General features: G+C 43.8%; 1 protein-coding gene across 3 annotated transcripts in view; it reads right to left on the minus strand.

Moving 5' to 3' along the window:
• The window catches only part of ENOX1 (ecto-NOX disulfide-thiol exchanger 1), a 340778-nt gene that overhangs the window by 31759 nt on the left and 290634 nt on the right, over window positions 1-18385 (minus strand). For all 3 annotated transcript variants that reach the window (XM_055541998.1, XM_055542001.1, XM_055542000.1), the window contains exon 13: window positions 6073-6175. In XM_055541998.1, coding sequence (XP_055397973.1) covers window positions 6073-6175 — 103 coding nt within the window. The remainder of the gene's footprint in view (window positions 1-6072; window positions 6176-18385) is intronic.

The raw sequence follows: 18385 nt of genomic DNA on the forward strand, positions 1-18385 counted from the left end.
CAAAAAGTTGCCACTCAACCTTCTATAAGTGTTTTTATCTACAGTTCCTTCATCTGCTTTCTAATACCCATGGGTTAGGGGGAACATTCCAATTCAGATGCAGACTGGCTGTGAGCAGGTGGGTTACATAGTGAGAGCGATGGATACGGTGGTCACGGTAGGAGGGGTGGGGCTTGATGTGAACAGTCATCTTGGTTACACATAATATGTGTGCCGTGACCCACAGAGGGGCCACAGGCCACAGTGATATGTAAAGAAGCCTGCCTGATGATTAAGAATGTGAGGATGGTTCTCAGGGATACGGGTAAGTTTTGAATAACAACTTCATAAACAGTTGTTGAGAAGGTTTGGGCTGTATTTGGATGGGATTTACAATGATGACTAGCACTGCTGGAGTGCTGATCAAGGCTGCTGGGAATGGAAATCTATTGTGTTAGAATTAATTAAGCAGGAGAAGATGGAGTGATGCAGAGTTAGACTGTCAGCATCTCCTCAGAGCTATCTGCTTATCAATAAAAAATGTTGATCCATTCTCCTTCCTAACAACAGCCAGAGGTTTCCAACTGAACCTAGCTCCAAAGCTTTGGTTCTAAACCAAAAGTATTGACTCATGCTCTCCCACATGAATTCAACACATGCCAAATCCAACATGCAGGGCATATGTGAAATAAACCAGGAGTTCTGGCATAGACACTGGGCAATGCCAAGCTGACCTAATGTGTGGTTACTATATAGCTTTGAGATATAAAATGCTACCCTCCCAAACTTCCATAAAAATGTAATTCTGTTAGGTTCAATTATATGCCAACCTGTCTTCACAAGAATTGATTGATTCCAGCAATCAAAATACTAAAGTGCTTTCCAAGGGCCTAGCTTCTTTGGTTGAGTTGGAACATAGCACTCAATGCCCATTAATTGTGAAGCAGAAAGTTTGGCAGAACGGTGGAACTCCCAAGGGACTCAGGATGGAAATCTGCAAAGATCCAAGTAGTGTTACAGATGAAATCCCACTGATCTTCTTTAATGTACACATAATCTATATGCCTTAAAGACACCACTTTTATAAAATGGTCATGAGAATGTCTAGAAAGAATACACATTTTGGCCCAGATAAATTCACATCACAAATTAAAGTCACAAACTAGGACTGCACATTGTTTAGGAAGTGCCAGCCTCAGTGTTAAGTTTTCTGTAGATAAAATTCATTTGAGTAGCTTATCTCTCACTCCCCTCTTCCAGGCAATCAAGACTTGTTCCACTTTGCATTTTTATATAAAATTTGTGTGTCCCAAGAGGGTTTTAACTGAATATATTTGCATGCAGCATATACTATAGGCACCTAGATATGATGAAGGTTTTGTTAATAAGCATTTCTAATACAAGGGAGATTTTCTGCTGTGCTCCTAGCCTTTTAGAGTGACTTAGGGCAGGCCTACTGTATCCTGGATATGGGTTTAGTTATTCCAAGGGCAGATTCCAGGGAAATTCCACAGTACTGCTGACCCCTCCAGATGTATCACAAGTCCAGGGGACTCCCAAAATCATTCTGCTTACAAGTGTTCTTCAGAAAAGAACTAGAATCTCCCCCCTCTCTCTAGCTTGCTCCAAAGCAGTTCTGAACCCGCAGTCTATCATTCCGTCTCTATCACAGTCCTTATCCAGATTCCAGAAGCTGCAGGAGAGCTCTCTATGGCCCCAGCATTTGGGTGTCCACAAAATATGAATGGCCAAACTCAACTAGTAGAGTGGCACATTTAATTCAGGGGGCAACTGCAAGATCCATTTCACCAATCTTAGAAACTCTTTCTCTGGAACTTGCCTGGTGGTCCAGTGGTTACGATTCTGCGCTTCTAACACGGGAGTGGAAATTCAATCCCTGGTTGGGGAACTGAGATCCCACATGCCACATGGTGTGGCCAAAAATATAATAAATAAAAAAAAAAAAAGAAAAAAGGAACTTCTCTCTACTTTTGGCCATTCTTTTGGATGATTACTCTCTCTCTGACTACAAAATGGTGTAAGTACCTACGTATTTTGGGTAGGGTTTGGGCAGGAAGTCACATCTGTAATCAAACTTCCATTAAATAAAGTTAAATAAAACACTGAGGTGGAGAGGTAGTGGAGAAATGAAGGGAAAATTAAACTCCCAAATTTAATCAAACTGTAAATCTTGAATCTTACTTCTCGTTAAACAGCCTCATATATTGATTCAAAATGAGTTTCACATCCTTTTTTTTTTTTTTTTTCTTTGCCCAGCCCTGAACTGCAAATGCTAATATGAGAGACCACTTTGAAAGATCAAAAGTGAAGGAAAAGTTCTGGAAAATTTGGAGTTGGTTGTACCTAATTTTTATTGAAGATCCTGATTTACAAAATTTATTCTTCTAAACAGACATGAATTTACCCATTTTTAAGTTTTTTTTTCCCTAAGATTAGAGACCTCAGTCGAGTTCTCCCGTGTCCTCCCATTCACCTCCATTGTGTAAAGCATTTCTAACCTTTAGAGGTGGCTGACTGAAAAAAATGCTGTGTGGTGTGTGTGTCTATATAGACAGGCCCCAACTTACTGTGGTTCCACTTAATGATTTCTCGACTTTATGATAGTGTGAGAGCAGTGTGCATTTAGTAAGAACCGTAGTTTGAATTTTGGCTTTTCCTGGGCTAGCCACACCCCCCGTGACGCTGGACAGCCGTATCGAGCTGCGGCTCCCTGTCAGCCACGCGACCGTGAGGGGAACAGCCAACACGCGACCGTGAGGGGAACAGCCAACACGCTGAGAACTACTCTGGACCCTACAGCCAGCTCTGTCTTAAAGTTTCAGTACTGTAGTCAATAAGCTACATGAGATATTCAGCACTTTATTATAAGTAGACTTGTGTTAGATGGTTGCCTGTTAGCTCATGCAAGCGTTCGGAGGTAGGCTGGGCTAGGCTATGACGTTTGGTGAGTGAAAGAAAAGTGAAAGTATTAGTCACTCAGTTTGTATCTGACTCTCTGAGACTCCATTGACTGCCCGGCTCCTCTGTCCATGGAATTCTCTGGGCAAGAATACTGCAATGGTGGCCATTCCCTTCTCCAGGGCATCTTCCAGACCCAGGGATGGAACCTGGGTCTCCTGCATTGCAGGCAGATTCTTTAGTGTTTGAGCCACTAGGGAAGTTAGGTGTATTAGATCCATTTTTGACTTGGATATTTTCAACTTAAGATGAGTTTATTGGCATGTAACCCCATCATAAACTGAGGAAGATCTGTGTGTGTGTGTATGTGTAATATAAATGCTGCAAAATAAATTTATATATGCAAAATAAATACTGTGTGTGTATATATAGGGGCTTCCCGGGTGGCTCACATGTTAAAGAATCTGCCTGCAATGCAGGAGACCTGGGTTCCATCCCTGGGTCAGAAAGGAGGAAATGGCAACCCACTCCAGTATTCTGGCCTGGAGAATTCCATGGATAGAGGAGCCTAGCAGGCTACAGTCCATGGGATCCCAAAGAGTTGGACATAACTGAGCGACTTCAGGGTATGTGTATGTATATATATGCATATATATGTATGTATGTATGTGTGTGTGTGTGTGTGTGTGTATATATATATATATATATATATATATATAAAATCTAGCTAGCTAGCTATATAGTTGGAGAAGGCAATGGCACCCCACTCCAGTATTCTTGCCTGGAAAATCCCATGGATGGAGGAGCCTGGTGGGCTGCAGTCCATGGGGTCGCACAGAGTCGGACACGACTGAAGCGACTTAGCAGCAGCAGCAGCAGCTGCTATATAGTAATTATGTAGCTGATATTGTAAATGAACTGTGTTCTCCAAGTAGAACATAAAAGCAGCAGCAATCTATACTGACAGGAAAGAAGTAAAGAAAATGGACACTGTTCCCATTTTTTTAAAACTGCCAAGTGGCCTACATTACTCAGACTTAAAGAGGGAGCGTTTACTGTTGATCATTAATTATGTACTCCAGTCATACCCTAAAAGCACTGCGGGAGAAATCACAACTTTGTCACACTGAGCAAAAGAGAAACTGTTGTCAAGAGTCTGACATATTTTCCCGTAAAAGAAAAATCCAGTTGCCAACTACATATGGGTTCATTTTGGGCTCCTGGAACCAACAACACATCAGCATGTCTTATGAAACTCATGCACGGCTGTGTATCATCACAGAAAAAAAAATAATTGGTTTTCCTTGGAGTATCTCTAAGTTGATGTCATATTCAATAACCCTGTAGTTGAAAAATCTATATGTGATGGATGAAGTCTGGACTGTCTTTTGAGTTTAATTCCTCCTGTGCCAGATTCTCCAGGACCTGAGGTACCTGTCGTTCTGAGGTGAGTGCCTGCAGTATTTAGAAAATGCAGCCACGTGCTACTCCTGCCAGATAACAAACTACGGAAGAACAGTTTGTCTCACGTGGACCACAGCCTCATTCCTCACTCTTAAGCACGCCGAGGGGGAGCCCAGCTAACCTTGGGACCTGACATCGGGCTCAGTGCCGAGGTGTGGCTGAGTTGGTGCTGTGCATCGGGGAGTGAGGCTGCTGGCTTCGCCTCCTCTGGATTTGAGGACTTTAGGAACAGCCTGAAATATACGGGCTTCCAAGGTGGGGTCCCAGGAGTACTACCAACACATCACCATCAGGAACACTTCCTTGTGAGACTGAGTACTACCTTTGTATATGCTGATGGATTGGGGGTTTGGGTTTAGCAGATGCATAGATACAGAATGGACAGGCAACAAGGTCCTACTGTCGAGGACAGGGAGCTATACTCAATGTCCTGTACTAAACCACAGCAGAAGAGTACGAAAAAGAATGGATACATATGTATCCTTCTACTTCTCTGTCTATCCGCTCTATTAATTTTTGAGAGTTTGATAGTGAAACTCCAACTAAAAATCTTCATTTATCTACTTAAAAAATAATTGTAATGTATCATGAACTATATGTAACTTTGTTCTGTATTTTCCAAGTCTCCTGTAAATGTGTTATCATACTTAAGTAATTTTAAAAATTAAACAAAAAAGAATATGTGTACGTGTGTGTGTGTGTGTGTGTGTGTGTATGTATATGTGTGTGTGTGTGTATGTATATGTGTGTGTGTGTGTGTGTGTGTATGTATAACTGGGCCACTTAGCTGTAGACTGGTAATTAACACAACATTGTAATTCAGCTGTATTTCAATAAAAATAATTTTAAAAAGAACATTTAGAGCTTTCTCTGGACCTGGCAAAGAAAAAGCCAACCTTGATACATTTTGTGGGGCAGCTGAATATGTTTTAGGCAAACACCAACTTTCTTCCTTCTTTCTCTTCTTTAGTGAGCATCTTGTTTCATTTACCTTGGATAAATGAACCCAGACTTGGGCAGGGAATCCTGGTCAGCTGTCCTAGACTAGCCCAGCTCTGTGGTCTAGATGCCCCTGTATCGTTAGTGCTGCAGGTCTGGCCTTGGAGCTGACCTCAGGGCATGGCTGCTCCTGAGTCTGGGGATCTGGTTTCGGGTAGAAGATCCCCTTTGGACTGAATCCAACCTGGCCTCCAGTTGTGGCTGCATCTTGAAATCAAGATTTGTAACATGTGACCTGCAAGTTAATCTGTTTTTCTTGTATTCAGTTTTATGTTGGATAACCAACTACTATACATGCTTGGAAAGTGAAAGTGAAAGTTGCTCAGTCATGTCCGACTCTTTGTGACCTCATGGACTATATATTCCATGGAATTCTCCAGGCCAGAACACTGGAGTGGGTAGCCTTTCCTTTCTCCAGGGGATCTTCCCAAACCAGGGATGGAACTCAGGGATGGAACCCAGGTCTCCCGCACTGCAGACAGATTCTTTACCAGCTGAGCCACAAGGGAAGCCCAAGAGCAAAGTCCCAACTGGCTGGTCTGCCCCTGATTTGTAATGTGTGTAATACAATCTTGATGAAGTTAATCCTATCTTTGACCAGAAGACAAAGCTTTTAAATCATCAACATGTTGGAGGTGAATAACTTAAAAATACTGTTTAAGTGAATTATTACTAATGAGAGAACAGATGAGGAAAACAGAATTTCCTTACCAATCAGCAGAGCTTCTTTCTCTGATTTTAAGCCTTGGCTTCTTTTCTCAGTGTTGTTCTCTCGGTCTTGGTTGACCAATGCGACTGTCAATACGTTGATTTCCTATAAAGTCAAAAAACAAAATCATGTAGGTTTTTTGTGCATTCTGACAAAAGCAACGAGGTCTTTTAAAGTCTATAAGAGAGGTCACTGCTTCTATTTATAGCCGAAGATCAACTTTTATAACTGGCTGACCTATTTACCCAAGAGTAGAAAAGTAATTCTAAAACCTAGGTTCCCAGCTACTGCTTCTAGTGAACTAAGTACTAAATAACTGAAAAAGTGGCACATTTTGTACAAATTGTGTTACTTTTGTCCACGTTTTGATAAAACTCTGTTAGCAAAAAAAAAAAAAAAAAAAAAAAAAAAAAAATTTGACCATAGCTAACTTTAAGAAGTTTTGAAGTATGAAAATTTTCCTGAAAGGCATATACAGAATAATTTACAATATTATGTGAGTAATCTGTGTCAGTGTATGAGGACACAGGCCTGCTGGGAAGGTCAGAAAGAACTGGTAGGAGTGTTTAAGTGGAATAAGTATATCCTTATACACAACTGCAAAAGGAAGATAAAGCAAAGGTTGGGAAATTCTTTTCTTTGAAAACTAAAAATGAAGAATTGTACAACAAGTTGGTATGGGAGGCTGGACTATTTTTAGTTTTTTATATGGTCTTTTTAATTGAAAAAGAGAAAAAGATTTAACTCATATTGTCCCAGACTTGATATCAGGACTCATAATGGGAATAATTTAATAGAAAATCAAGTTTAATGATCAGAGACCTGTATATATGCGATGGCAGAATCATTAGTGTAGTTGAGTCTTGTTGGAGGGCAATTTCTCACTGAAAGATACATCTCAAAGAAGGACTAGCCCACTGATAAAGAATTAAGGATAGGGGCTTCCCTGGTGACTCAGTGGTAAAAAAAAAAATTCCACCTGCCAATGCAGGAGACATGAGTTCGAGCCCTGGTCAGGGAGGATCCACATGCTGTGGAGCAATTAAGCTTGTGTGCCACAACTATTGAGCCTGTGATCTAGAAGCCTGGAGCTGCGACTGCTGAGCCTGCACCCCACAACAAGAGAAGTCACTGCAATGAGAAGCCCGCTCACGGTGACTAGAAAGTAACCCTCACTCTGCACAACTGGAGGGAAGCCCATTGAGCAATGAAGACACAGCACGGCAAAAAACAAAACAAAAAAACAAAACTGTCACCTTAAAAAAAAAAAAGAATTAAGGACACTGTTTCCATTAGCGGATGGATTCTGTCAGAAGGACAGAGGGTAGGGAGGCAGGGACAGAGGACAACTTAGATGGTTTGGCCAGTGATCCCAGGATTGGAGCTGGTTACTCCAGCTATTTAGCTATTTACTCCAGATATTTAGCTAACTTTTACATATTAACAAAGCTGGCCAGATAAAAGAATACAGGAAATTGTTAGGAGCGTGTTGAGTCTGTAAACAGCACACTGCGACCTGAAGGCATTCAAATTAAGAATGATCCGGGGCAAGTCTGGAGCCCGTTAGACATAAAAGGTCATGAGAATGAAAGATGCTCTTATACTTGCACAGAAGGGATCTTGGAAACCAGTCCCAGCAGAAACACAATCCAGAACTTGAAAACAATAAACCCAAAGGTTTATGTAGATGAGATGAGAACACTTGATGAAGAGTCACAGACAGTTCCTTCTGTGATGAAGCAAGCGTTTTAAGGGCTAGTAGAGAAGGCAATGGCACCCCACTCCAGTACTCTTGCCTGGGAAATTCCATGGACGGAGGAGCCTGGTGGGCTGCAGTCCGTGGGGTCGCACAGAGTTGGGCACGACTGAGCGACTTCACTTTCACTTTTCACTTTCATGCATTGGAGAAGGAAATGGCAACCCACTCCAGTGTTCTTGCCTGGAGAATCCCAGGGACAGAGGAGCGTGGTGGGCTGCCGTCTATGGGGTCGCACAGAGTCGGACACGACTGAAGCGACTTAGCAGCAGCAACAGAGATGTATCAAGAAAGAGGATGGATCAACATTAACTAGGATGATGACGGTGTTATTTAAGAAAAACATAAATAATGAACTTCAGGGCTGAGTGGAAACAGGATCTCTGAGAAGGGGTGCTCTGTTAATAGCCAGGATGATGACGGGGGCCAAATGAGATCACGAGCAGAGTTTAGCAGACAAGAGACCCACATTAGCTGCCAAAACTGAGTGGTGTCCTGGGGCATCACACAGCTGAGGATCCAGGTTTTCGGGGGAATATGGACCACAGAGGGCAGGCAGCAGGTCAGAAACCAGCAAGAAGAGGAAGGGCGGGCCAGACTAAGGCCAGTCAAGAGTGCTGTAAGGCATCCATCCTCATGTCCAAAGCTGAAGTCATAAAAGAAAGGGACTGTGAGCAGCCTCCAATAAATGTGGCTCAGTCAACAAGGACTCAGACGTGCCTCACCAGTGACTGTTGCTTTGATGATTGTTTTAGGGTAGGATACATGAGGTTGGAAAACTGGAAGTCCTGGGAGCACCCTTCTGTGTAAGTATTTCTTCAGACTGAAAATCGCAGCCTATGCTCTGCTCTTAGTATAAAATCCACGCTTTAAGTCTAAATCCTAGTCTGACCTTAAGGGTTTCATATTCTCTACTTAGGATGTTACAACTTATCTATTTAGTAATTGGGGAACATCTTTTACTACGACACTGGATCACGGGTTAGAAAGACTTAGGCCATTTCTTAAAAAAAAATTAACTGTTAATTTCCCCCCCAAATCTATGGAATATAGAAGGAACTTTCACCATCAGAAGCATAAAACTGTTGTTCAGTCGTTCAGTCCTGTCTGACTCTTTGCGACCACGTGGACTGCAGTACACTGGGCTTCCCTGTCCTTCACCATCTCCTGGAGTTGGCTCAAACTCATGCCCATTGAGTTGGTGATGCCATCCAACCATCTCAGCGTCTGTCGTCCCCTTCTCCTCCCGCCTTCAATCTTCTTCAGCATCAGGGTCTTTTCCAATGAGTCAGCTCTTTGCACCAGGTGGCCAAAGTATTAGAGCTTCAGCCTCAGCATCAGTCCCTCCAATGCATATTCAGGATTGATTTCCTTTAGGACGGACTGGTTGGATCTCCTTGCAGTCCAAGGGACTCTCAAGGGTCTTCTCCAACATCACAGTTCAATAACATTAATTCTTCAGCACTCAGTCTTCTATATGGTCCAACTCTCACATTCATACATGACTACTGGAAAAACCATAGCTTTGACCATATGGACCTTTGTTGGCAAAGTAACATCTCTGCTTTTTAATACCCTGTCTAGGTTTGTCATAGCTTTTCTTCCAAGGAGCAGGTATCTTTCAATTCCATGGCTGCAGTCACTGTCTGCAGTGATTTTAGAGCCCAAGAAAATAGTCTCTCACTGTTTCCATTGTTTCCCTATTTGCCATGAAGTGGAAAATAGAATTTGTATCTTTTATCCCATACAAATTCTTTGCCCTGATAGATGTAATATGCCCTTAAGAAGTACATGTCTACTAGTGAAGGTGTTCCAGGTGCTTAAGAGACTGAAAACTGGATACAGTAAGTGCAGATTGGGTTAGGAAGTAAGAGAGGTTATCAAGGACAAATTGCTAATAGTGTACAAAGTATACACTAGGAAGGAAACATTAGGATGGGGATCAAGAGTTTCTTCACCATGAGATCAATAGGATTATGAAATAGTATTCCAAGGGCAGTGGCAAGAACACCATTCACTTGACATGGTCGAAAAGCACTCCAGACTAGAAAATGCACAATAAGTAACAATCCTGCACTTGGCAGGAGAATGAGCCAGATTATCTAATAAATCTTTTCGCCGTCTACCTTTTAACTCTAATTTCTGTGACACTTACAGGGAATCATGAAAGGCCTGGAAGAAGAGGTTTTCAATAACTGGAAACTACAGATGCCATGGAGGGTTTTTTCAGACTTCTGAAAGGTTAGCTACTCAAAGGCAGACATTTCTCCTTTAAGAGTCCTTGTCAATTACTTTAAGAGATGGTCAAAGTAATTTATCCATTTAGAGAAGCTCTTTTTCAATAATTTACTGAGCTAGGTTCGTGCTTTGTTGTTTTGTTTTTGTTCTCCTCCACCTACCAAGCCCCTAAGAACCAAGTACATGACTTCTCCAGCCTTATAAAATCTTCGTGTTACTCCTTTCATTATTCCTGTGACCTCCTTAACTTTCATGCTAATTCCACCACAAAGTTTCTCGGATACATGGTGTATACCCACTGTGGCTACTGCCTCACCACCTGGAACCTCAGCTTTCTCATTACTCACCCCCTGAAACTATCCTTTGAACTGCTTATATTTTTCTCAGTCTGTGTACCATGTGATGTTTGACATCACTCACTCATCCCTTCTTAAACCCTCTGCCTCACTTGCTTCTGTTACATAAGAAGTCCTGGTCTTTTCCCTCCTAATTGTTAATTTCATCTTCATTGGCTTTTTTATTCCCTCTGTTGGCCCAAGGGTTTCCCTGGTGGCTCAGGTGGTAAAAAATCTGTCTGTAATGCGGGAGAACTGGGTTCAATCCCTGGATTGGGAACATCCCCTGGAGAAGGGAATGGCAACTCAGTCCAGTATTCTTTCCTGGAGAATTCCATGCATAGAGAAGCCTGGTGGGCTACAGTCCATGGGGTCACAAAGAGTCGGACACGACTGAGCAACTAACATACTGCTGGCCCAGTACACATGGATAAAATGGTAACTTTCTTATACTCTTAACTGGGGTACTTTTGCCAAAGCTCAGTCACCACTTTTTCTCCTCTATTTCCTTTGATCAGAGTTCTTTCATTCTCCTGGGTTCATCTATCATCACAGTTCACGCTTTACCTTCTGTTCCTTATCATCAATTGACCCCTGGGCTTGCTTGCTTTATCACTTCCCATTTCAAATTCAAAATGAAAGGTGGGGGGCTCCCCCGGTGACACAGTGGATAGGAATCCACCTGCCAATGCCAGGGACATGGATTCAATCCTGGGTCCAGGAACATTTCACATGCCATGGAGCAACTAAGCCTGTTGCCACAACTGCTGAACCCGAGTGCCCTGAGAGCCGCAGGCTGCAACTGCTGACCCTTCGTGCCCTGAGAGCCGCACGCTGCAACTGCTGAGCCCGCGTGCCCTGAGAGCCGCACGCTGCAACTGCTGACCCTGCGTGCCCTGAGAGCCGCATGCTGCAACTGCTGACCCTATGTGCCCTGAGAGCCGCATGCTGCAACTGCTGACCCTGCGTGCCCTGAGAGCCGCACGCTGCAACTGCTGACCCTGCATGCCCTGAGAGCTGCACACTTCAACTGCTGACCCTGTGTGCCCTGAGAGCCGCACACTGCAACTGCTGAGCCCGCGTGCAGCAACTAATAAGGCCCGTGCACCTAGAGGCCATGCTCCACAATAAGAGAAGCCACTGCAGTGGGAAGCCGCTGCCCTGCAAGGAGGAGTAGCCCCTACTTGCTGCAACTAGAGAAAGCCTGAGTGCAGCAACAAAGACCCAGTGCAACCAAATAAATAAAGAAAAATAAATAAATTCACAAAAATGAGAGCTGGTCAGGAGGTGGCAGAAGGCACGCTACATGCTTAAGTTTTGCCTTGGCTCTTCTACGAACAATGAGTTGACCTTGGGCAAGGAAAGCAACATCTTCAAGCCTCGGATCAATAGTCTAAAAATGAGGGTGCTGGAGAGGGTTCATCATCTCTGAATGTATGCGTCATGGAACCCCATCAGCTCTAAAATTAACTAGGAGCAGATCTCTAGAATTTCCAGTCTGTTACTTCTTTCTTCTGTTTTATAATATAGGACTTCTATTTAAAGCTTCATTTAAAGGGATGTCCTCGTTTTTATTAAAACATTTTTGATTATTCTTTTTTTAATGTAAATTTATTTATTTTAATTAGAGGCTAATTACTTTACAATATTTTATTGGTTTTGCCATACATCAACATGAATCCGCCACGGGTGTACATGTTATTATTCTTTATAAAGTCCATTATTGTCTTAAAAATTAATGTAAATGCATATTCTATGCAAAACAACATGATTTCAGAATAGAAAAAAAGAGGCATTCTTTAAGGTGCAATTCTTAGCCCCGGTATACTGTCTATACTTAACCATCTGTTAAAACTCTGCAGAGGAGTGTGTGTCGGGGGTGGGGGTCAGGATAGGAGTTAAATACTTATTTATTTATTATTTAAAGTAATACCTTAATAAGTATTTGCCGAGGGAGGAGGGTTCAGGATGGGGAACACGTGTATACCTGTGGCTGATTCATGTTGATATATGGCAAAACCAATACAATATTGTAAAGTTAAAAAATAAAACAAATAAAACAAATAATAAAAAAAACAGTACAAAAAGGGTTCAAAAAAGTTTAAAATATGTGCAGACTGTGACTTTAGAGGGTAAGAAAGTAACAGTATATGACAAAATATGTTCATTAGGAGGAAAACAAAGTTCAAAATTTATAAGACATAACATTTCTTTAAATAAATGAAAGCAAAGTAAATTCAACAGATAATAGTAACTACAAAATATAAAATAATTCAATGTATTAGAGCAAGGTACGCTTCAGTTACATTATGATGTTCCTCTCTAATTATTTAGTCTGGAATAAAAGTCAGTGTTCTCACCTCACACCAGTCAGAATGGCCATCATCAAAAAAAAAAACAAAACTATAAACAGTAAATGCAAGAGAGGATGTGGAGAAAAGGGAACCTTACTGCACTGTTGCTGGGACTGTAAATTGGCACAGCCACTCTGAAGAGCAGTATGGAGATTCCTTAACAATCTAGGAGTAAAACTACCCTATGACCCAGCAAACCCACTACTGGGCATATACCCTGACAAAATCACAATTCTAAAAGATACATGTATCCCGATGTTCATTGCTGTACTATTTACAATAGCCAGGACATGGAAGCAACCGAGGTGCCCACTGACAGATGAATGGATAAGGAAGTAGTGGTACATATACACAATGGACTATTACTCAGACATAAAGAGCAAAGAATGTGAGTCAGTTGTAGTGAGGTGGATGAACCTAGAACCTGTTACACAGAGTGAAGTCAATCAGAAAGAGAAGAACAAATACTGTACAGTAACACATGTATATGGAATCTAGAAAAACAGTACTGACGAACCTATTTACAGAAAAGAAATGGAGATGCAGACCCAGAGGACGACTTGTGGACACAGCAGAGGAAGAGGGCAGGATTAACTGAGAAAGAGGCACTGACGTATAATATACACAACCACGTGTCGAGCAGCTAACTAGTGGGGAGTTGCTCCGTAACACAGGGAGCCCAGCCCGGCACTCTGTGACGACCTCGAGGGATGGGATGGAAGCAGGGAGGGAGGCTCCCGAGGGGGGTGATATATGTATCTAGTCTAGATGTATACGTATTGCTAATTCTCCTTTCTGTATAGCAAAAACCAATACAGCAATGTAGAGCAATTATCCTCTAATTAAAAAATTAATTAAAAATAAAAGACTGCATCCTTTGGAATGAGTGGAATGTCCTTATTTTAAAAATGTGTGCATCCAGGTCCCTCCTGATGTGGTGCTTCTTCTAAAATTCTATAATGCCTACATTCTAAAATGTCCAGTTCACCTCACCTGTCAGGGCTGCATTTTCTTCTAACTTTTCTCTTTCACTAGTAGCAGCAGCATCCTTCCACTTGCAGGCCTTTGGTTCATCCTCTCCTGCCCCCAAAGACCTTTCTAGATCAGGATCCCATCGAGGATCTGTGAAATCTCTCTCCTGCTTCTCTCCCATCACCACTCCCAGTGCTCCACTCTCAGTCCGATTCATTTCTTCCTTGGACCACAGCAGGGACCTCCCGCTTTGTCTCTGCGTCTGGCTTCTCCCTCTTCAAGTCGACCTTATATGGTATTACCAGATCAGTTTTCTAAAAACGCCAGTTTCACCTTGTCAGTCTCCACTTCAAAACTCAGATGCTTGGGGACTTCCCTGGTAGCTCAGTGGCTAAGACTCTGTGCTCCAAATGCTGGGTTCTATCCCTGGTCGGGGACCTAGATCCCACATGCTGGAACTGAGACCCAGTGCAGCCACATAAAAACAAAAATTAAAAAAACAAAACAAAACACCACCACTTTGGATACTTTCTGATAACCCGTGGAAAAACGCCAGATTGAGCCTGGCATTTTGGATTCAGTCCTCCCCTTACAGCCTCTCTTCTTTAGATGGTAGGTCCAGATACATTCTTAGAAAACCCTCTCCTCTTTTCTTCACCACCTCCTACATGTATTTTTATACACAGTACAAATCCCATATCTCTTAGCAGCATTGATTCCAGGCTATTTGTAAGCTTCCCTTATCTCAACACATTTCCTATGTCACTTAGTGTGGCAGTTGCCCACTTGCACATCTGGCATAAACTGAGGATCACCTGTGTTTGCTTCTGCAAAACTGCCAGCTCCTGCAGGGCACTCACATATCCCAGCAAGTGAGGCAGCCTGGCCAGGTGGGACCTGTGTTCCGATTCTGTCCCCATTATTTACGTACTGGATAACTTCAGGCAGGGTGTCTCTGAACTGTCTTACATAAACCATGGAGAACAATGTATGCCTATCCCTCCAAGGTGCTATGAAGACCAAATGTCATCCGTGAAATGGTGCTTTTGAAGACTATAACCTTCTAGGAATACTGTGCCATCACTGTTATTAAGATCATTATTTCCTTTTATTATTCTCAGGACCGACTGGGTACAGAACAGGCGCATATACATACTTGGGGTACTCCACCTACGGGAGAGTTCTGTGTAAGACCCTGGCTACGGTTACACAAAAGCACGTGTGCAAAAGGGGCAAACTGCAGCAGGCTTCGAACTGTGCATAGTCCGTTTTCCTAATGCTCCGTGGCACTCTTACTATCCTGCTATCCTCTGATTTAGAAAGAAATAAAAAGACGCCGTTCTGCAGAGCTGTACGTAAGCACACTCGGTAGCTGATTACTGAATAACACACCAAACGACATCCCCCCGCCCCCGCCACACACATCTGAGATAAGGAGACCTCCACCCTGTGGCCCTCAAAGGGCTACTAGAGCAAGGTGAATGAGAGAGTCGTCAAGATTCGCTTGGTCAAGATTCACCGTGTCGCCTCCCCACTGCCAACACCACGCCGTAAGACTCTGGTTCCTTCTCCGCCTCCTTTGTTCCATGTTTGTGCCCAGGCCTTAATCCTAGACATCACACGCCATGAAGCCAGGGGCCCTGCAGACAACCGTCAAGATGCCGATCGGCTACTTCAGCAGCCTTTACTTAACGCTTTTTCAAGATACCAAAGCAATCCATCAAGTGCCATGGCAGTCTCTAGTAGCCTTCAGCTAGTTTACACAAGATTAGAACCACAGTCGGGGAGGAAGAATGGATTCTTTTTTTTTTTTGAAGCATGGATTCTTCTCCTGCTTTTCTTTATGAGCCAGTGACTAAGATGGTTATACAGCAGGTACCCCTGATAAATGAAGGACAATAAATGAAGGCTGATAAATGAAGGATGACCCATAAACAACGGCCTGGAATAGTGAAAGGATATTCCCAGGTGGCGCAGTGGTAAAAGAATCCACCCACCAATGCTGGGCACATAGGAGACAGAGGTTCCATCCCTGGGTCGGGAAGATTCCCTGGAGGCTGAAATGGCAACCCGCTCCAGTGTTCTTGCCTGGAAAATCCCACGGGCAGAGGAGCCTAGCGGGCTACATCCACGGGGTTGCAAAGAGTTGGCCATGACTGAGCACTCACACACAGAACGGCGGGAAAATGGTGGATTTAGACACAGAAGACTGGTCCTAAGCGCGACTCACTTGCTGTGGGCCCTCATTTCATTATCTCTCTTTGTTAAAGGTGGACTTGGTAGTGGATGAGCCCTACAGTCTCTTCTTGCCCCCAGATTTCATCTCTGCTATGTGCTCTTTTCCCTGACTTGGCACTTCCATCCAAATAAGACAGCCAGCTTGGCACTGACGATATATACTTACCCTGCATTTCAGTGCCAATAAAAATTAGAGAGAAAAGAAAAGGAAGAGGGAAGAAAAAAAAACATTTAAAAAGCAAATGGATGGGAAAAGGATTGTCGAGAATGAGTATCTGAGTAAGCTTCAAGATTCCTTAAGGTTCAAGGGAATGTAAGAATGGATCAACCCCCAAGAGTAAACATGATGGCAGGGATTTTCTGTGGCTTAGAAGTTCCAAGGCCCCACTAATCTTACCAGTTGCTGAAGCTCGGTACCACCAGTCCTGAGGGTCAGGGCCCCCCACCCACCTTTGCTCAGCAGCCTTTGATGTCCAGGGTCTGCAGAGGGGAGCCTCAGAGAGACCGTCTGAGAGCAGACGTGTGGCTCCTGCCCTCAGCCAAGAGGCAGGGATTCATCACAGCACTAGCTCATTTTCTGTGCTGGGATGTTCCACCTCATTGGGTTTCAATGCCTGGACTTAGACCCAGAGGGCATGCATCATGTCCTAAGACACCTAAAAGATTTTCTAAGATTTCCAATCGCAAAGATTAAAACGGGTGAGAACCGATTAAGAAATCAGCCGAAACTCCACTACTTTGCCCACCTGATGTGAAGAACTGACTCATTCTGAAAAGACCCTGAGGCTGGGAAAGATTGAAGGAGGGAGGAGAAGGGGACAACAGAGGGTGAGATGGTTGGATGGCATCACTGACTCAATGAGTTTGGGTAGACTCTGGGAGTTGGTGATGGACAGGGAGACCTGGCGTGCTGCAGTCCATGGGGTTGCAAAGAGTCAGACATGACTGTGACTGAACTGAACTGACTGATTAAGAAAGAGAAAACTCAGGGTAGTTTAGTTACCTGAGATAAAGCATTTCTCCCGGTGGCTTTCTTTCTAGATCATCCTTGGTGATATTTATTTAATAAACACAGACAGTGCTTACTCTGTGTAGGCAGTATTATAAGAACCTTATGGGGACTTCCCTGGTGGCCCAGTGGCTAAGACTCTGCGCTCCCAGGTTCAATCCCTGGTCGGGGAACTAGATCCCACATGCTATAACTAAAATGATCCCACAATCCACAGTGAAGACAGAAGATCCCGTGTGCCACGACTAAGACCCAGCACAGCCAAATACAGAAATAAGTAATTGAACAAAGAACTTTACACACACGAACTCATGCAATCCTCCTCGGGAAGACTGAGCCCTAGGAGATCAGCACTGCTGCACTGCCATTTTACAGATGAGGCAAGCGAGGACTGGAGCGGCTGCGGACTTACGTGAGATCACAGAACCAGTAAGGAGCAGACTGTGGATGTGACCCTGCGCTGTCTCCCTCTAGGGTCTTAACCACTGTGCTGAGTTCCCTCTCTGGCCCTTGTAAATTGCAGAATGCCTGTTGAGTCCTGGGCCCCCTCTGTCATCAGTCCTGGCCCACTGGGGAGTCAGCAGGGGCTCCAGGCTGGCTGATGAGTGGTGGCTCGGGGGCAGCTGCGAACGCAGAGGGGAGCAGGGAGGAGAGTCGTGGTCCCGGGTTCCCCCTGCCCAAGCCAGAAGGGGCCTGGCTTGGGAGCAGGGTTAGTGGGGACGGGCCTGGCTCTCTGCTGCTATTACGTGGTGACTCCCTGTCCTTTGGACAAGTGTGACTTGTTGTAACCATGGTCCATGCAACAGGGAAGGGTTTCAAAGGCAGGATGCTGGGGCCAGTGAGGAGGAGGAAGATGCTGCATGCATGCCCTCCTGGTTTTGAAGATGTGTGCGGGGGAAAGCTGGGGTCAGGGCATGCTCCAAAGACCAAGGGAGGGCCGTGGGTGGGTCTGGCTGAGAGAGGGAAGAGGCTCGGGCAGGGGGAACACGGGGGAGCCCCAGCCACACTCCAGGTAAGTTGAGGTGATGGGAGAAGACAGAAAATCGGGGGATACAGAAGCCATTCTACAGGAAGAATGGGGACTTCCCTGGTGGTCCAGTGGTTAAGACTCTGTGCTTCCAATGTAAGGGATATGGGTTCGATCCTTGGTCAGGGAACTAACATCCCACATGCCATGCCTTGCAGCCAAGAAAATACAAAAAAAAAGAAAAAATAAAGAATGAACAGATTGTGTGTGTGTGAAGCAGAAAGTCTGGACAACTAGCAGAATAATGATACCAGAATCAGGGGTCACAGAGAATGAGAAGGACTGGCCCCAGCAGTTGAGAAATACTGGAGGTAGCTGGAAAGTTAACACTTAAACACATAACGAAAGCACTCATAATAAATACTCGAAATTAACTCTGTACTACT

This window comes from Bubalus kerabau, chromosome 12, assembly GCF_029407905.1.
Source record: "Bubalus kerabau isolate K-KA32 ecotype Philippines breed swamp buffalo chromosome 12, PCC_UOA_SB_1v2, whole genome shotgun sequence".
NCBI lineage: Eukaryota > Metazoa > Chordata > Mammalia > Artiodactyla > Bovidae > Bubalus > Bubalus kerabau.